This window comes from Neodiprion virginianus, chromosome 4 (genome assembly GCF_021901495.1).
Source record: "Neodiprion virginianus isolate iyNeoVirg1 chromosome 4, iyNeoVirg1.1, whole genome shotgun sequence".
NCBI lineage: Eukaryota > Metazoa > Arthropoda > Insecta > Hymenoptera > Diprionidae > Neodiprion > Neodiprion virginianus.
In genome coordinates this window covers 40,448,484-40,464,184 of record NC_060880.1, presented here as the reverse complement: position 1 = coordinate 40,464,184, position 15,701 = coordinate 40,448,484, and the positions used below count along the sequence as shown (strand labels likewise).

The 15,701-nt window shown below is 42.7% G+C and overlaps 1 protein-coding gene across 18 annotated transcripts in view; it reads right to left on the bottom strand.

Annotated features, from left to right (window-relative positions):
* Positions 1-15,701, bottom strand: part of LOC124302728 (uncharacterized) — a 161,317-nt gene that overhangs the window by 57,143 nt on the left and 88,473 nt on the right. For 16 of the 18 annotated variants that reach the window (XM_046759178.1, XM_046759185.1, XM_046759184.1 and 13 more), the window contains exons 4-8: positions 4,519-4,817; positions 1,761-1,787; positions 1,118-1,289; positions 572-782; positions 291-486 (exon numbers count right to left, since the gene is read on the bottom strand). In XM_046759178.1, the coding sequence (XP_046615134.1) occupies positions 291-486; positions 572-782; positions 1,118-1,289; positions 1,761-1,787; positions 4,519-4,817 (905 nt within the window). The remainder of the gene's footprint in view (positions 1-290; positions 487-571; positions 783-1,117; positions 1,290-1,760; positions 1,788-4,518; positions 4,818-15,701) is intronic. The other 2 variants (XM_046759181.1, XM_046759182.1) reach the window with 2 other exon arrangements.

Genomic DNA, 15,701 nt, shown 5'->3' with positions numbered 1-15,701 from the left:
GTTTCTGAGCTGACGTTTCGACAAAAATCGAGATGCTTCGTTGCGTTTTCATTCAGTATCAATACCGTACCGAAGAGCCCGTCACACCGGATGTCCGATTAGCGAGTCGAGGGTTCTCCAAATTTTAAGTAGACAACTACTCAACATCGAAGAGAGCCCCTGACATTGCGTGTCTTCGGTTAGAGTTTCCGACGAGCAAAACTTTGCCGTCCCAAAATCTTCCCCGTTTACTCTAAACAACGAATAATTTTCGACACGAGGCCATTCTATTACCCTAATTATTCACCCACCTTGCTTTTGTGGATGTGCTGATGCTGGTACTCGCTGTCAAACTCCGGCTCGCTGAAGTAGCTCTGATCCTCCCAGTGGGGCGGGAGTCCTCCCCCACCTCCAGGAGCTCCCAGAGGTCCCGGCATCCCGGCGACCCCGTCGGTGCTCTCGAACAGTCGAAGAACGCTCCTGTCTCTGATGTCTCTGAGGTGTGACCTGGAGGAATAAACGCGTTCCGACGTTTAGACGGGGCTTTTCCTCATCCCGTCTTCGTTTCTAAGTCACGTACAGCAGTACTCACCGCATGTCTTCCAGCTCGTAGAACATGTCCTTGTTGCTATCGTGGATGTAGACCTTGACCAGCGGACTGTCGAGATACTCCATCGTCAGCTGCTTGGGAAAGCTCCTGACGAAGAGAGCTTTCACTGTATCTATGCTCGTTATCTCGTTCGGAAGCAGGGCTCGCTTTGTCTCGTTCCTGTACTGCAGGAAGACCAGTCCTAGGGATGCGCCCACAGAAATTCATTGTTTTGTCAGAGATCAAACATCTCGGTATCGCTTCGGGTCACTACGCATACTCAAGGGACTACACTACGACCGGAAGACAGGGCGAATCCGAGTCCAGCGGTTGGGAAATCAAGAGAGAGAGCAACCGGCAGTGTCTGCTTGTTTTCAGGGGGAGTAAACAAGAAGGACTTTAATGAGTAGAGTATTTTAATGAAATCGAGACCGTTGTCAATCCGTACAAACCCGTTACCCTCACCGGGCCACGAAGCTTTCCAAAATTTCAGTCAACGTATCGCATGAATTAAAGGACGCGTAAGTAATACGATCGATCGTAAGTTACCTAGTGGACGCTCCAGGGTCTTGCTTGGTGTTCTGACGACGGGGAGACTGCTTCGCTGTTTCCCACCTCGACGGAATCCTGTGCTGGACGTTTCCACCTCGGACATGATGCCCGGGTCGTCGTCGAAGAGCATGGCCGTTGACGGGGGAGGATATCCTCGTGGCAGAGGCGACTGAAAAAGCCGATCGTCAAGAATGCAACGCTCGTGAAATGCAAAGAAGCGTGAAAAAGATAAAATTTTTGGAATTGAACAAAGTGTAGTTCAGTTTTATCCTGATAATTCTATGAAAGTGTCGGGGTTCAAGGTATTTTACAAAATTTGGATTTTAGGACTTCACTATCTTATATTCGAATGCACTTTATAACTTTTGGCAGTTGATTATTGCTGCTACCTTCAGCCTTGTGGACAAAATTTATCCGAATATTGGTATAAAGAGTCTTGGAAATATTCGACATACACGTAAAGAAAAATTTGCACAGCATCAGTAAATTGTCCAAAATTCTTTGACAAGTGTTACGTGCACCGTTTGTTTCACAAATATTTATTTGACTAAGAATCGGAAATTAACTCGAAGGAATTGTAAATATAAGGAAATTAAGGCATTCTATAATTAGTAAAAAGATCGTAGAACCTCAGGGTTACCTTTCTCTGGCGCGACTTGGTCCCCATCTGTTAGCGTGGATCACGAAAACACACACAAATAAATTGGTTAGAGTTTGCATTAGCAGAGAGGCGGTGATCAAAGCTTGACAAAACATACGCGGAGTTAGAGTGAGCGTGAGGAAATCACAAACGGGAACTTTCAAGCCGTAGTTAAATCGAAGTTTAATGTTACCCCCATATGTACATTAATAAATTGAAATGTCTCTTCGTAAAAAATCCATAAAAAATTGCTTTCTTTCAGCCTCCTCACTAGATATGACCACATAAAGTCGTTTCAACGGCTGTCGTACCTTAAATTATTTTAACTGCTATCGCAATTGAGCCGAAGCGAAGCTGTGTGCACACAGGTTTTACGAATGTCACATCATAAAACTGGGCCATTCTCGTATTCGCTGGCGCGAAATTTCCCAGCCGCTGAATAATTGCATAATTGCTGAATTGTGTCATCCGTATAATTTCAGATCCCGTTCAGGGATTCGCGTTAATATCGTTACAACGCCCGGGCAAAGTTTTCTAAAAATTGTCTAAACGAAAACTCGAAGTTATTCGATTCGAAGAATCAGAGCTATTAAACCGGCGCAGGGTGACTCTTCCAACTCCTTTCCATAACGCGCTTAGCATGTTTCGTACCGTAAAAGATGTCGGAGCGTGCGGAGGATCACAGATGGTTTAAGTTTATTTAGCTTTGCGGGTAAACATTCTACCTCCTCGAAGCGCCGACTTCTGCATGATAAGTATAAATCAGCCCTGCGCGTTTCTCGCCTCCGCCCTCCTGGACGCACCGTGCAACCTGCACTGCACGGGGTTGCAGGTAATGAGATTTCCGCCCAGCTTCACTTTCCTCGTCCAACAGTTTGACCCACTTAACATGCTCGATTGCTCGATTATCGACGAGCCATATTATGCCTGGAGGGCTGAACCAATCACATTGCGAACAATCTCTTCTCGCCTTCCTTTACGTGCGCTTTTCATCACAGATACTTGGACGTCGGGCTCGTCGGAATTGTAATTTAACAAACCGGGGTATAAAAATTTTCAATCCAATGAACGCGGGAGGTGAGAAAATCGGACGATGCGAATTCCGCATCGAAGAATATCTAAGAGTAAAAAAAATTGTAAAGTAGAAAAAAAGCAAAGATACAAAAAAGAAAAAAAAAAAAAAAACTGATGGGAATAAATTGAGAGCTGAAAGTGTCTTTCGTGGCTTCTTTTCGCCCCAGTGAATGCTAGGGTGAACGGTAACCCAGTTTTCCTTCGTTGAATTTCATTTGTCGGAGTAAAGTAGTGTAGAAATGAGAAGATAAAAAGAGACATGGGTATATACATATTTTTCTCCGTCGCAGTTTTCTGGATAATGTATGGAGACCGGTGAATCGAGTGTAAACATGAGAGAAAAAAATATTTGTTTCTCGTTTGTCAGCCGAGAATTTTATGCACGGAGGAAATATTTCAGTGTGTACGGAGTTTAGAAAGAGTTTAGTTACGTAAATTATATACCCATATCTACGACTGTGAAATGAATTTTGTTCACAAGTTTTAGTTTAATTAAATCAACTCGCGCGGAAGGATGCGATGGAATTGCTGTTGGTTTAAATTGCGAAATTCTGTAAATACTTTTAGACAGCTTAGCGTATGTTCAAAACAAGCATTAATATGATAAATTTAAACAGTTAATTTTTCTCTCTATTTATTCCCCCCTGTATTGGCTACGACAGTTTATGGATGAAAAATGAATAACCAGTTCTTGCTGAAAGCGCGGATTAAAGAATTTCGGCGGAGGAATATCGGATGTGCAGGGTTTAAAATTACACGTAGATACCCGGAATAATGAAATGAAGATGGCGTTACGTTTTCGGTTATGGTAGATTGAAGACCAGAAGGTCAGAGTTTGCTCACCAAGCGAATACGAAAATGTTTTCCCAGAATGATTTATTTATATATCTATACTCATCCGAGAAGCATCCCAAACCTACGTTTCGTGGTTCGAAAATCTGAACGCGAGCTTTCTGTAATCCCGTCGGTTATATTACTACGCGAAATAATTAAGTCATGCTATTTAATTTGCTAAACATCAGGGATATTCTAATTGTGCTAATTAAGGAGTAACACGACTCTACGATTTTGCAAATTTCAATTGTTTTTTAGGCTTAAGCAATATTTTAGGATCATAAAAACGATAGTCAGTTGGTCCTACGGTGAAAGAAAATGCGAAAAGTGAAAATGCTCCAATTTGAAGAGACCAAAAATTTCACGGATTTAAGTACTCGTGAAACTTTAAATGCATTTTTCTTGAAATCACTTTTTTCAAATTGAAAAAAAAAAAAAACCCTACGCAGTTCGATAGGTAATATAGTATATAGATTATAAAAAATCTTCATTTTTTGTTCCAGGTCCTACACATTACGAGAAATCCGTCCTCCGGTGAAGGAGTTTTAAAAAAAGGCATACTTCAATATGTGTCAAATAAATCATCCGAATAAAATCCTATTCCTCTTTCCATACTCCGCAAATAAATGGTAAAAGTTAGGACTTTTTTCGGCCATTATTCGTGGTGTTGCCACTTAAATCAAAACACAGTCTTACACTTAACGAGAGTTGAAAAATGGTGAACGTTTTCGACGATTCGTCAGGTCAACGTTATACCGACTTGAACGTAATTTTTTCTAATAGTGAACATGATGTTGCAGCGTGAATAAAGGATAAGGAGTGTAAATTGTTTTCGACCAATTTATCGTACCTCGAGGTCCATGGTGGTCGCGTGTCGATTCGAGGGCCCGTATTGGCCGTGAGGTGGAGGCAGATGATGAGGATGAAGCGGGTGAAGCTGAGAGTTGAACTGCTGGTGATGGAGGGACGGCTGATGGTCGCCGCTGAGAGTGTGGCGACGAGGTTCGTCTCGCGAACGGCCGCCGCCGCCTCCGCCGCCCCCTCGGGCGACGCCTCCGCCGACCCCGGCGACGCCGAGACGCCTGCCGCCGCCTCCCGAACCCGGAAGGTCACCGGCACCTCCCTCACCTTCGCCCCTTCCGGAACCACCTGTAAAATCGAGACGTCGTTAGCTCGCAGAGCCGCGAGGTGAGAAGACAGCGAAGGCGCTGCCGATCAGCGAGTAAATCCTTCTGGAAATTGGCAGGATTTTCAATATGTTACGGTACACATCCTCCCGATCAAAGGTTGTCATGGACACATGAACACAAGATACAGGCTTCGGAAGAAAGGTGTAGAGTTTTTTTGATATCCGCGGATTTCGTGATTTTCATGAATTATAAAGCTTCAAGGGTACTTGAGATCAAACAAATCACTCGAAAAACTGCACGGTTGATTCTCAAAGATAGGCAGGAAGCTGTGACTGATTCCATCGATGCATCGATTTCATCCATTAACTCGCTGGTTTACCGGAAGGAGGTGCAACGTCGGATTTTGCGTGAAGAACGAGACCCTCCAACTCTCGCAATAACAGACTTGTTCTGTTTTTCACGCGTCTGCGGAGTCTCTGTGAATCGGCTGCGCAGTTTTTGAGTGACATATTTGATTGAAGCTTTGTAATTCATGAAAATCAAGAAATTCATTGATGTAAAAAATCTGGACACCTCTCTTCCGAAGCCTGTATCTCGGAAACTAGTGATTTTTGAGACTTGTTTTCATGACAACTTCTTCGTCTAATTTGCGATTGCTACTCATTTATTTCTTTATCTACTTAGACTAGAAAATTTATCCGGAATTTTGTGCGATTGAAAAGGTTATCAAGATCAGTGATGTATGAAGGTCGTTCATTTATACAGCTGCAAGAATTTGGAAGATCGTATTTTGAAAAAGCATAACCATTGTTATAAATTTCACGCTCAGGAAAATGTCTGGCAGTTGGAAAACTGTTCACTAAATTCTTGGGTTAACCACGTTAGTTTTTCACTGTATGGAAAACCGAATATTTGTCATAAGCAAATTGATTGATCAATGACTTGTTGTTGAAGAAAACAAATCGTTCGTTGATTCCAAGATAGGTGTAATGTTGTATTCCAACGAATGTTTTGTTCGGTCAAATACGGTAATTTCGTAGAATTCGTTTCAAATGTATTTGGTTTTATACCTGACGACATTATATGTACAAGTAAATAATTTACACGAGCCAAACATCACATTCTTAACGTAAATAAAACATCCATTCGATTTCGAATGGTTCAATCAATTTCGGTAAAATAAACGCATTAAACCGTAACGTTTAATTCGAGATTAAACGAACAAGTTGTGTTGTACCATAAGAATAAAGAGATGATCGCTCATAATTAAAGGTTGTAAAGTGATGGGAATATCCGCGAATCCTTCCACCTACACGTATAAAGATTCGAAAGTAATAAAAAAAAAGAACTTCAAAAATAAACACCGAATAAATATGCCGGTGGTATAACTACGTCGACACTTCCGGTTGTAAAATGAAACCACGCGTTAGTTACACTGACGGTAAGCTGCACTTTAGCCGACTTATGGAAGACAGACTTTAGGCTAGTGAGCAGCTCGGCCTATTTGGCAGAAGGCTTACCCAGTCGTCCAGAAATAAACCCTTCGCGGAAGGAGAATACTGAAATAGGTTTGTCGATCGTGTGTTGACTGGTTTGTTTACGCCATTCCTATATTTACTTGTAATGCTCTGCCGGTTTGTAGATACCTACATGCCCAAGTTCAACCCCCGGAAACTGAGAACAGCAATAAAGTCATCGGGCAGACAGAGACAAGCCAGAAAGAAAGTAATAACTTTGCGAAGGTTGGTTTGCTCAAGGAAGTTGATCGTGGTCAAGGCAACTAAAAGGACAAAACATTTTGAGGAAGTTTCTGTTTCTGTTTCCGATCATATTCTGTCGCAGCTTCAAGCACCAAGTTTAAATATTTTTCTGTAAAAAATCTTCCCAGAGTTTGACATCTGATCAATTTCGGTACACTTTTAAAATAAAGTGTGAATTTGTGACCAGAGTTGGGTGCCGGAAACAGCAGGAACGTTGACTTAATCTAGACTTGACAGATTCGGTGTCAGTAAAGAAGAACAGCCACCACCGATTCTGGTTCTAAAAATAAGCGACTTACTCCGCTCCTGACGTCTATACGGTTCAGATGATAGCATACGGGTTAAACACACCAAGAGGCACTGGATTTAGGAGTTTGAGGGTCAGAGTATCAGCAGCAACTCCAAGAACCCTCCCGATTTCATTACCGATCGAGTCAAGATTCAGATGCGCAAATGACGGCAATTGACCTCTCGAGCCATGGAGAGTGAGTGAGATTCACGAGTTTGAGACGTTTGGAAAGCGAGGAGCAATCCATTCCCGGCAGAATGGAAGTTCCTGACGATTGCGCGAGGGATGACGTTCGATCGATTAGCCTGACCAAGAAGCTGCGGGTAGATAAAATCAACCTCCTTGACGAATCCAGGAACGACTCTCAAGTGTATCTCTTCTACAGTTGCCACATGTCGATCAGTCGTTGACCCCAATAGTCGACGATTGCTTCGTTTGATTGCTTGGAATGAAAAAAGAGCTATCTGCAAGGAAGCGCCAATTCGAGAAACACAATCATGGTCCGAAATTGTTGCATATAGAAGTTTTTTTTTCTTCCGCAATTCCCTTTCATGTCCTAGCGTTTCACCACCGAATGAACACCCCTGCAATCGCGGCCCTCTAATCTCGGCCTCGAAATACGTCTGGTCGTTTGTCATTTCCTGGTAGGTATCAAGTTTTAGGCGAGGAACACGTCAAAAGGTGAAAATTTGAGTACCTACGGAGAGTAAATCAAGTTTTCAACACCCTGGATGAAATTCGGTCAACCTATTCCGAGGCTAATTCCAGGCGGGCGTTAGCCGATAATTTCCGGCGCTCATCTCGTTAAAAATGAGCGTTAATTAAACGAGCATGTGCCAGCTATTCATGCAAGCGGGGTCACAACAATGCAGGGGAACAGAAGGCTCGACTCGACTGGCGTTGGTATCGGGGCTGCTGACCTACTTCTGGCATCGCATTCAGGGTAATATTAGATCGCATAGATCCAGTATCATCAAGCCATTGAAAATACTCTGGTCAGCGTAGCAGCTGATCCGACTGGTCTAATATTAGAGAAGACAGTGTGACGTGAAACCCGCACGTCGCACTAAAATATAAAACTGAAATCGTCGTGAAATCATCGCCAAGCCTTCGCAATTTTCTGAGGAGTGAAAAATGTTCCAGCTATGTTCTGACCCGTCTATCTCACAGGTTCCTTTGGTGTTTCTCCTCTTCATACTCGGGGCGTGGATTAACCAGTCCAAGAAAAGTAATCGCGGCTTGGTTTTGTTTTTTTCATCTCCATTGCCTGCAACGTTTTAATCTTTCAAGTTTCAGGGCAGAGCCGAGGATCGAGCATGGCGCATTCCGCACGGTGCCTGAAGGGCGTGAAAAATATAAATATACCTACACCGTTCCTTTTCCATCTCGCTCTCCGGGCCACAAGCCTCTCTCTAGCGGCTCTTCTCGCATTTTTCACTTGAGATAAGGCGATAGAAAATTGATTGCGTTTTACGATCCACCAATCCCTTCTCATCCTCCTTCCCATCCACCCCAGAAAGTTCTGCGGGCCTGCGTGTGCTCTGTTCCTAATAACGATTCTCGGGTTGAATCAAGTTCAGTGTGTGGATTCTTAAAACTTATTTACGATCCTCTTGCGTCATCGTCGTACGTTTCATCGATTACCGAATTACGAGGGAATTGCTCCACCCACCGCGTACCGTTTTACATATTCCTTACTTTTCGACCCGTTCCATCTTTTCGTAGAATGTAATAAACGATGTGCTGCGGTGAGCGATTTACCGCCTGGCGCTTTCAAAAAAATGGCGGTGGATTAAACTAACAGCTTTCGCATGATCGTGCGGGTGAACGTCTGCTAAAGTGATTTAAAAATATCGTTCGCACTTGTAAATATCTGGTAATTGTTTTGTAAAGAGAGCTTCCTGGATTGTACATTCGGGTGAAAAACTGCTGAAAACTTTTTTTTTCTCTGAAACCATTACCGCGTAAGCTCGCCTTCAAGATTTAGCTATAAGCATATAAACGCCAAGAGGGCGTTCTTCACGGTCTTCGGAATGAATCACAAGTCAGAAAGTATTTCAGTTCGATCGTTGAGTTTATTTAAGTTTTAAGATCGGACGCAGGCATGTAAAATGCAAGGTATTCACGCGGATTTAGAACTAGTTCGCAACGTACGGTTAGGTACTATGCGAGGCATTCCATACCACTGCAACCTGGGTCTGACCCCTGACCTCATGGATTGGGCCCGCGACTTTGTATATGATTGCTCTCACTTTGGAAGGTACTCATTTTTTTTTAAAGATTTTTTCGATTCGACTTGTATTTTTTATGGTTTTTTAAAAGGATTTTATTGATCCGACACAATTCAAAAGTCTGAAAAAATTAAGTGGCGATCATCAATAAAATCGTTTTAAAAAATTATAGAAAATTCAAATAAAGTTAAAAAATCTAAAGCAAGAAACCGAGTGCTTTTCAAAGTTAGAACAATCATATAAAAAAATCGCAGGCTCAATCCGAGAGGTCAACGGTCAGACCCAGGTCGAAGTGGTATGGAAGGCCCCATACATATACGCTGTAAAAATGCTTAAGGTGGAATTCCCGGACCGATGCATAAGCCGGACGAAGCTCTCTGTGAGGTTCTAAAGCGCATTGCGAAGAAGGAGCGGCCCGTGGCTTCTTGTCAGATTGAATTTCTTTTCCATGCAAGGCGTTGAGCGGTAATTACAGTTTCCGCTTTCATCTCAGAATCAATTCCAGTATACTTTTCTCCCTGAACTCGTTCTCACCCTACTCGAGAGGGATGTGATTCGCCAAGGTGGATCAGTGCAGTGCAGCTGAGGCAACGGGTACGTATCGTTGGGTTCGTCGAACCGTGACTAACGCAAATTCGAATAATTGCTGTGCTAAGAAGATTAACGAATTAACAGACGGCAAAGACAAACGCAAAATCCGGAAGGCAAATCCTAATCAACTCGGACCAGTAGCTACGCCGAGTCAATCAAGCTGCCGTCGTAATGAACCTCGTGTTTGCACATACTGCCACAATTCCACATATGTATGTCAATTTACTGCGTTCACGTATGACATGGATGACACTGAGCCCAGACACTGCTCGATCTAGTCATGTTGCTAATGAATCTGCATAACTGCTAGGCAATAAGTTGACTGATAAGCGCAAATTACAGCAAAAATTGTAGTACTTGAGGTTTTTGTAAGGCTCGAGACGCACACTGATCAACTGAAAAGTTACAAACTAAGGTAAGTGTACCAGTTATAGACACATTGAGATCCAATTATTGATACTTTGTTTTTGAAAAATTAAAAGTTGACGGTACAATTTGGGAACTTCTCGACGACTAAAACCAATTGCTGTAGGGTTAGACACTGAAAATTTATTTTTTGGTAATTTTAGAACTAAGGATCAAACAGATGCATCCAAAAAAGATAAATAATTGGGATTGGGTCAATAAGTGGTGCATTTACCTTGGGGGATTTTTGTAGATAGTTATACCTTTCCTCCGATTCAAACTTTGCCAAGACAATGAAATATAATCAGTGAAGGCAAATCCTGTTAGAGGATCGAAAGTTAACCGGGACTGTTATCAATCGGATCGTGGTCCTGGGATAAGTTCTCCTTGATTCATAAATGCGTGGTTTCGTCTCTCTCAATAAGACTTGAACCGTAAGTAGGTTTAGTCTTGGAATTTTTTACTCTCGGGGTGCAAAGTTGAATTCTGCGAATCGAGTATGAGTAAGACTCGATTTCATGCCAACGATATAGTTCGGAGGATCGTTTAACCTAAGCATAGTCACATCTCTACGTGTATGCGAAGAACCTTGCGGCCCTTCTGAAAAATGAATTCCACACTGGGCCTCCTCTTTCTCACAAAAGAAGATAAGACGCAACCGTTAAAGTGTATATATACGAACGTGTACATAATCATCGATAACGCTTATCGAACCAGCTCTACGGCACAGACTATTCACTATTCCATGCGAGTGATCGAACAGGCGATAGAGACGAGAATTGAAAAGTGGTTCGGTTCATGATCTGGACGTACGTATAGTGAAACGCTTTTCAGATATCGGACTATTATATGATCGGAGCTACAAGCAGAAATATGCGCAGATAAACAACCAAGAATTTTACTGTTTCAGAGAAAATTATCCGATATGTCTGCGTCTTCTATGATTTGAACCACTTGATGACACCGGTACAAGAATCATGAGGGTGAAAAGTCAGGTTGTCTAAAGCTTAACTCGGTTTGTTCTCGTTATTTTTACCACATTCAACGAGAAGCATCTCAGGCAACTTTGCACTCTTCTTTAATATACACGCCGTGTTCGTATTGTACACAACGTGACGTTGGGTATTGAAGAAGTGTCGAAATCTGCACCGTCAAGGTCACGACAGAATTTTCCCTCTGCATCTGTTCGAGCCGCATGCATATGCCAACTACGCGAATTCAGCATCTGGATGACAACCAGTATAAACAAAGCAGTCTTGGGTCATAGCCGATGATCGTCAGCACTCCTCGTTATAAGAGAACCAAGGGTAAGTTCTCTTATAACCAGATAGTACTGTAGAAAAATATATTCAATCGGTTAGTCTGAGTGAGAATAATGGTGAGGTTCTCCTCTTCGTCGTTTAAATCAATGTCGATGGCCATGCGTCGGATAGTAGGAGAGCCGAATTGATATTGGCTTGGTTCCCGCAAAATTTGAATGGGCAATACGGTCGACGGCCCGTTTCCCTGCAGAGTATACATATTGCATTAGATGCAGAATGCGCGTCTTCCAGCAGTTCAATTCCGATTCTTCCTGTTATTTGCAGAACCGTTACCGTCAGAGCGTCAAAAGCTGCACCGTGTGACGCGTTGGCAAAGCGAGGTACGCGGTTTTTACTCGTTTCCCAAATTGTCGTTAAGGGTGCTATAATTAGATCGGCAATTCACCGTCAACAAAACCTAGACGTTGCGATCAGCGCTGCTCGGTTCTTGGACCACTCCGTGTAACAAGCACCAACGAAGAAAGGTCACTGGCACGATGAGTCAGGCAATTACACATGCACGCTTTGCTGAGAATCCCGGTTAATATTCCTCCAGTTAAACGATCACAAGTTATACCACTTACGCTCGAACGTACAGCTGCTCTCCCGCAGTTTTACGGACCATCAAGTTTCAGGTCGTAGTGGATCGACTATCCCTGAAATACGGATGAGACTTTATCTCCAACGATAAGATATATCCCGATTCAATTCACTATCCGCACCGACTCGCGGCCCGATTCTCCTCGTCATCGAGCTTTGAGCATCACCAGCCGCGCATTTTTCATCCTTACACTGACGGGGTCACTGCGGCCGGAGAAGAGCTCTGCTGATAAAAATGGGTAAAAAACCGTAGTGGAAGAAACACTTCTTCCTGCCTTGTGCTCTTCGTACACGCTTCGTCACCGTTTCCTGTCCTGCCCGTATCTCCTCTTCGGTGAGACGATTGGACTCGAAAGACGTTCATGGTAGGTAATGCAACAATCTGTACCAGACGTTTTACCGAATCAGCGGGAACCTTTCTCCTCGACTTTGCTGCGGTGGCGTGAAAGGACGTCCTTTCTTTCTCCACATGAAGGAGGTAGGGTGAATATTCGGATCCCTTTTATCCCGGCGAGAGTTGATGTCGGGTATCACATATGCCTGGTTACAAGTGTTGTGTCCACACGGAACACAGGTCGAGTTGTCGTGGCGCATTCGGTCTGGGACAAAGCGAGGCTAGCACACCCTCTGTGCAAACGCGGTGCTCCGGAAGATTGCTTTTCCGGATGCCACGAGGGCTCAATAGAATTATAATAACAACAATCACACTCTCAAGCATCATCCAGATACTTTATTCATGGAGGAGTGCGCGTCTCGCCGGTATGTCCGAGACGCGACGGCCAGTTGTTACTCCTCTCTGTGAGAAAAACGTGGCATATGGCTGATGCTGCGTATTAATCTACCTAACAAGCCAACGCCGCCGCCTCGGTGAGGGCGCGGTCGACGTTAAACAATTGTCCGAATCCCCCTCGAAAGAGGTGCTGGCTCTTGCGACGGTTGCTCCGCACGTCGTCCTGCCGCGTTCATTCGATCGTTTAAGTATTGTCGGATTCGGCTGGGACATCGGGGGGAATTCTAATTGGACTATTGTTTTCGAACTGACACTAAATTGTCTCAATGGGCCTTGCAACGCGCTTATCGATTCGGTTGATTCAGTGCAGCAGTTTCTCTCTCTCTCTCTCTCGGCTTTTCAGCCCTCCTGCCACTTCCGACTTCACTCCAGCAGAATTCTGCCTCTACAGCTATAACGATATATTGACTATCGACTATCGGCGCGTCTAACGTCAATGACACATAAATCGACATTCCCTGACGTTTCCCGATTTTCCAGACGCGAATAGACATTTTCCAGAACTTGTTTCAACCTAACTTTACTAAAGAAAAAAACAAAAAACAAACTCACTTTCTTTTCATGGAAATTAGTTAACAATTAGACGTTGGATAACGTTTTCATCGTAAGTTAAAATACTTGGTACAATTTTTCTTTCACTTAAATTTTGCTTAAGCTCGATTATCGAATACACATCAATAGACACTTCAATTTTAAGAAACTAACGGGAGATTAGGATTAGCCATTGTTTCGAAACATGAAGGTGGAAACATTAAACTTAGAGTATCAACTGTTTTTAGTAATTGTTTATATTTTTCACAAATTTTACACAGTGGTCAGCAGCAATTCATAGATTCTTAAAATTTCTCCGAAAACCATATTTTTCGTCGCTTATACCCTTTTCACACTAACCTCCTCAATTGTTTCAGCGAGAATAATTTTCTACGTTTCAAAAAATCGTTCACTAGCGAGGAAGAAAAAAAAAAAATTCTGGCAAATGCCCGAATTCCCTGACATTTTCCGGTTCTTTCAGACGCGTGCAAATTTCCTGACAATTTCCGCTTTTCCAGATTTCTGAGAAGTACCTACTCGATTTACCGTTCGTTAAACTAATTGTAGAAAAATAATACTCAAATGTATTTACATGCCTGGCAGAAACATTTCAAATCTCTCTTTATATGCTTTATTTTATAACGAATTCATAATTATCATTTTTTCCGACCATGAGGTGGGACGACAATTTGAATGAGGAAGAAGAAAGGGACATCCAGCGACTGCCGAATTATTCATGTATACGTAAAATGTATATGTAAAATGGTTCTTTGCAGTGGAATAAATTTTCACGACTGAGGACTAAAAAGTGTTTGGTGTTTTTATTTTAATTTTCCCCGAGATTCGCAGAGTGGCTGAACTAAACCCACTCACATCTCTCTTTCACATTCCTTTCATAATTCCTCAGAATTTTAGTGTCAAACTTTTTGTTTTCCTTTCCTTACTCTTTCCTCAAGTCAAGTTAAATTTGTGTACCGAAAAAGGAAGGCCGAAAAAAAAAGAACAGCAAGTTGGCTGTAAAACGGAACTGGACGTGACTGAAATCGGGGGGTGAAAATTAAGAGCATAGAACGAACCGTAAAGTTGGTACCACTTGCAACGGAACGAATCAATTTACCGAAGGTTTGAAAATACACTCGGTTGTATGAAAGCCCGTTTAAAGTGGCAATGACATATAGAGTTCAATTGTTCACACCGAATAATAGTTTCAGCTGCACCGGCACGAAATTCTCGGCATAAAACCGTTGGGGGAAATAAATCGCAAGACACGAGAGGAAACCGGGGACTTCGAAGCGGGAGTCGAATGGAAGGAGAAAGAAATCCACTCGCGTTAAAGTGATTACCAAATCTTTTGAAAGGCAAGGTAAAACGTATAATATACGGGTATAAAAAGCAAACTTTCTATTAACTTCAATTTTCCTTCCGTAGGATTCGACTGTTTAATTTTGTTGAATCACAGATTTCTGATTCGGTTGGTAAAAGCAGCAGGTGATCAGGAATTTCCGGTGCCTCGCAAAATCTGAAGAAGCTTATTTTTATTCAAACTGTTTTAAACTCGGGAAATTCGATGGGGCGAAAAAAGTAAACGTAAAACACGAAATATCCGGGCTGACATTTGGGAGAGAAAACCTCGTACGTCGGGCGAAACGAGGCGAGACGAATTTGCTGGTTCGACGGGACGGTTCGAGGGAGGGAAACTTGAAGGGACCGAATTATTGGATGAAAATCAAGGGTGAAGCCACGGGGCGGCTGGCAAATTGAAATGACGAGAGAGAGAGAGAGAGAGAGAGAGACACAAGATTCTGTTAGTTCTCCTGCTGCAATCGCCGTCAGAGAAGAAACAGGCGTACGGTTTTTTAAATCTCCATTAAACCTTTTCTTTTTTACAACTTGTAAGAAATAGTCACGCACGTGAGAAAAATGAAGCATTGAATTCGAGAAGATTATTGTATTTTTAGATTATTGCGGTAGGTTGAAAAAAAAAAAAAATCAGGATTCAACTGGCGTTTTTCCGTTTCCCTCAGAAATGTATATTGAATGTAAAATTAGCGTGAGTCTTAAAAGTCCGCAGTTTATAATTACTCGGATATTTCGCCGCTTACAACGATCTCTTTGCTCGCTTGCTCCGAGAAACGAGGATGTCGATAAGGGCTTGCTGCGCGAACTCAAAGGACGAGTGATGGACGCTGAAGAGATGCTATTTATTGTTGCCGGTACGATTTACAACCCTCGATAACGGAGGAACTTATTTCGGACGCTTTGCAACGTCGTCGAAGGAAACCGAGATACGTTTTATCAGAACTGAAGTTCCAGAGGCTTCGTAAGGCACGTGTGATTCTTGAAAGCGTGTTTTTCACAGGATAGCGGTAATTGTTTGAAAAAAATCCACTCCCTTTTGCTTACTT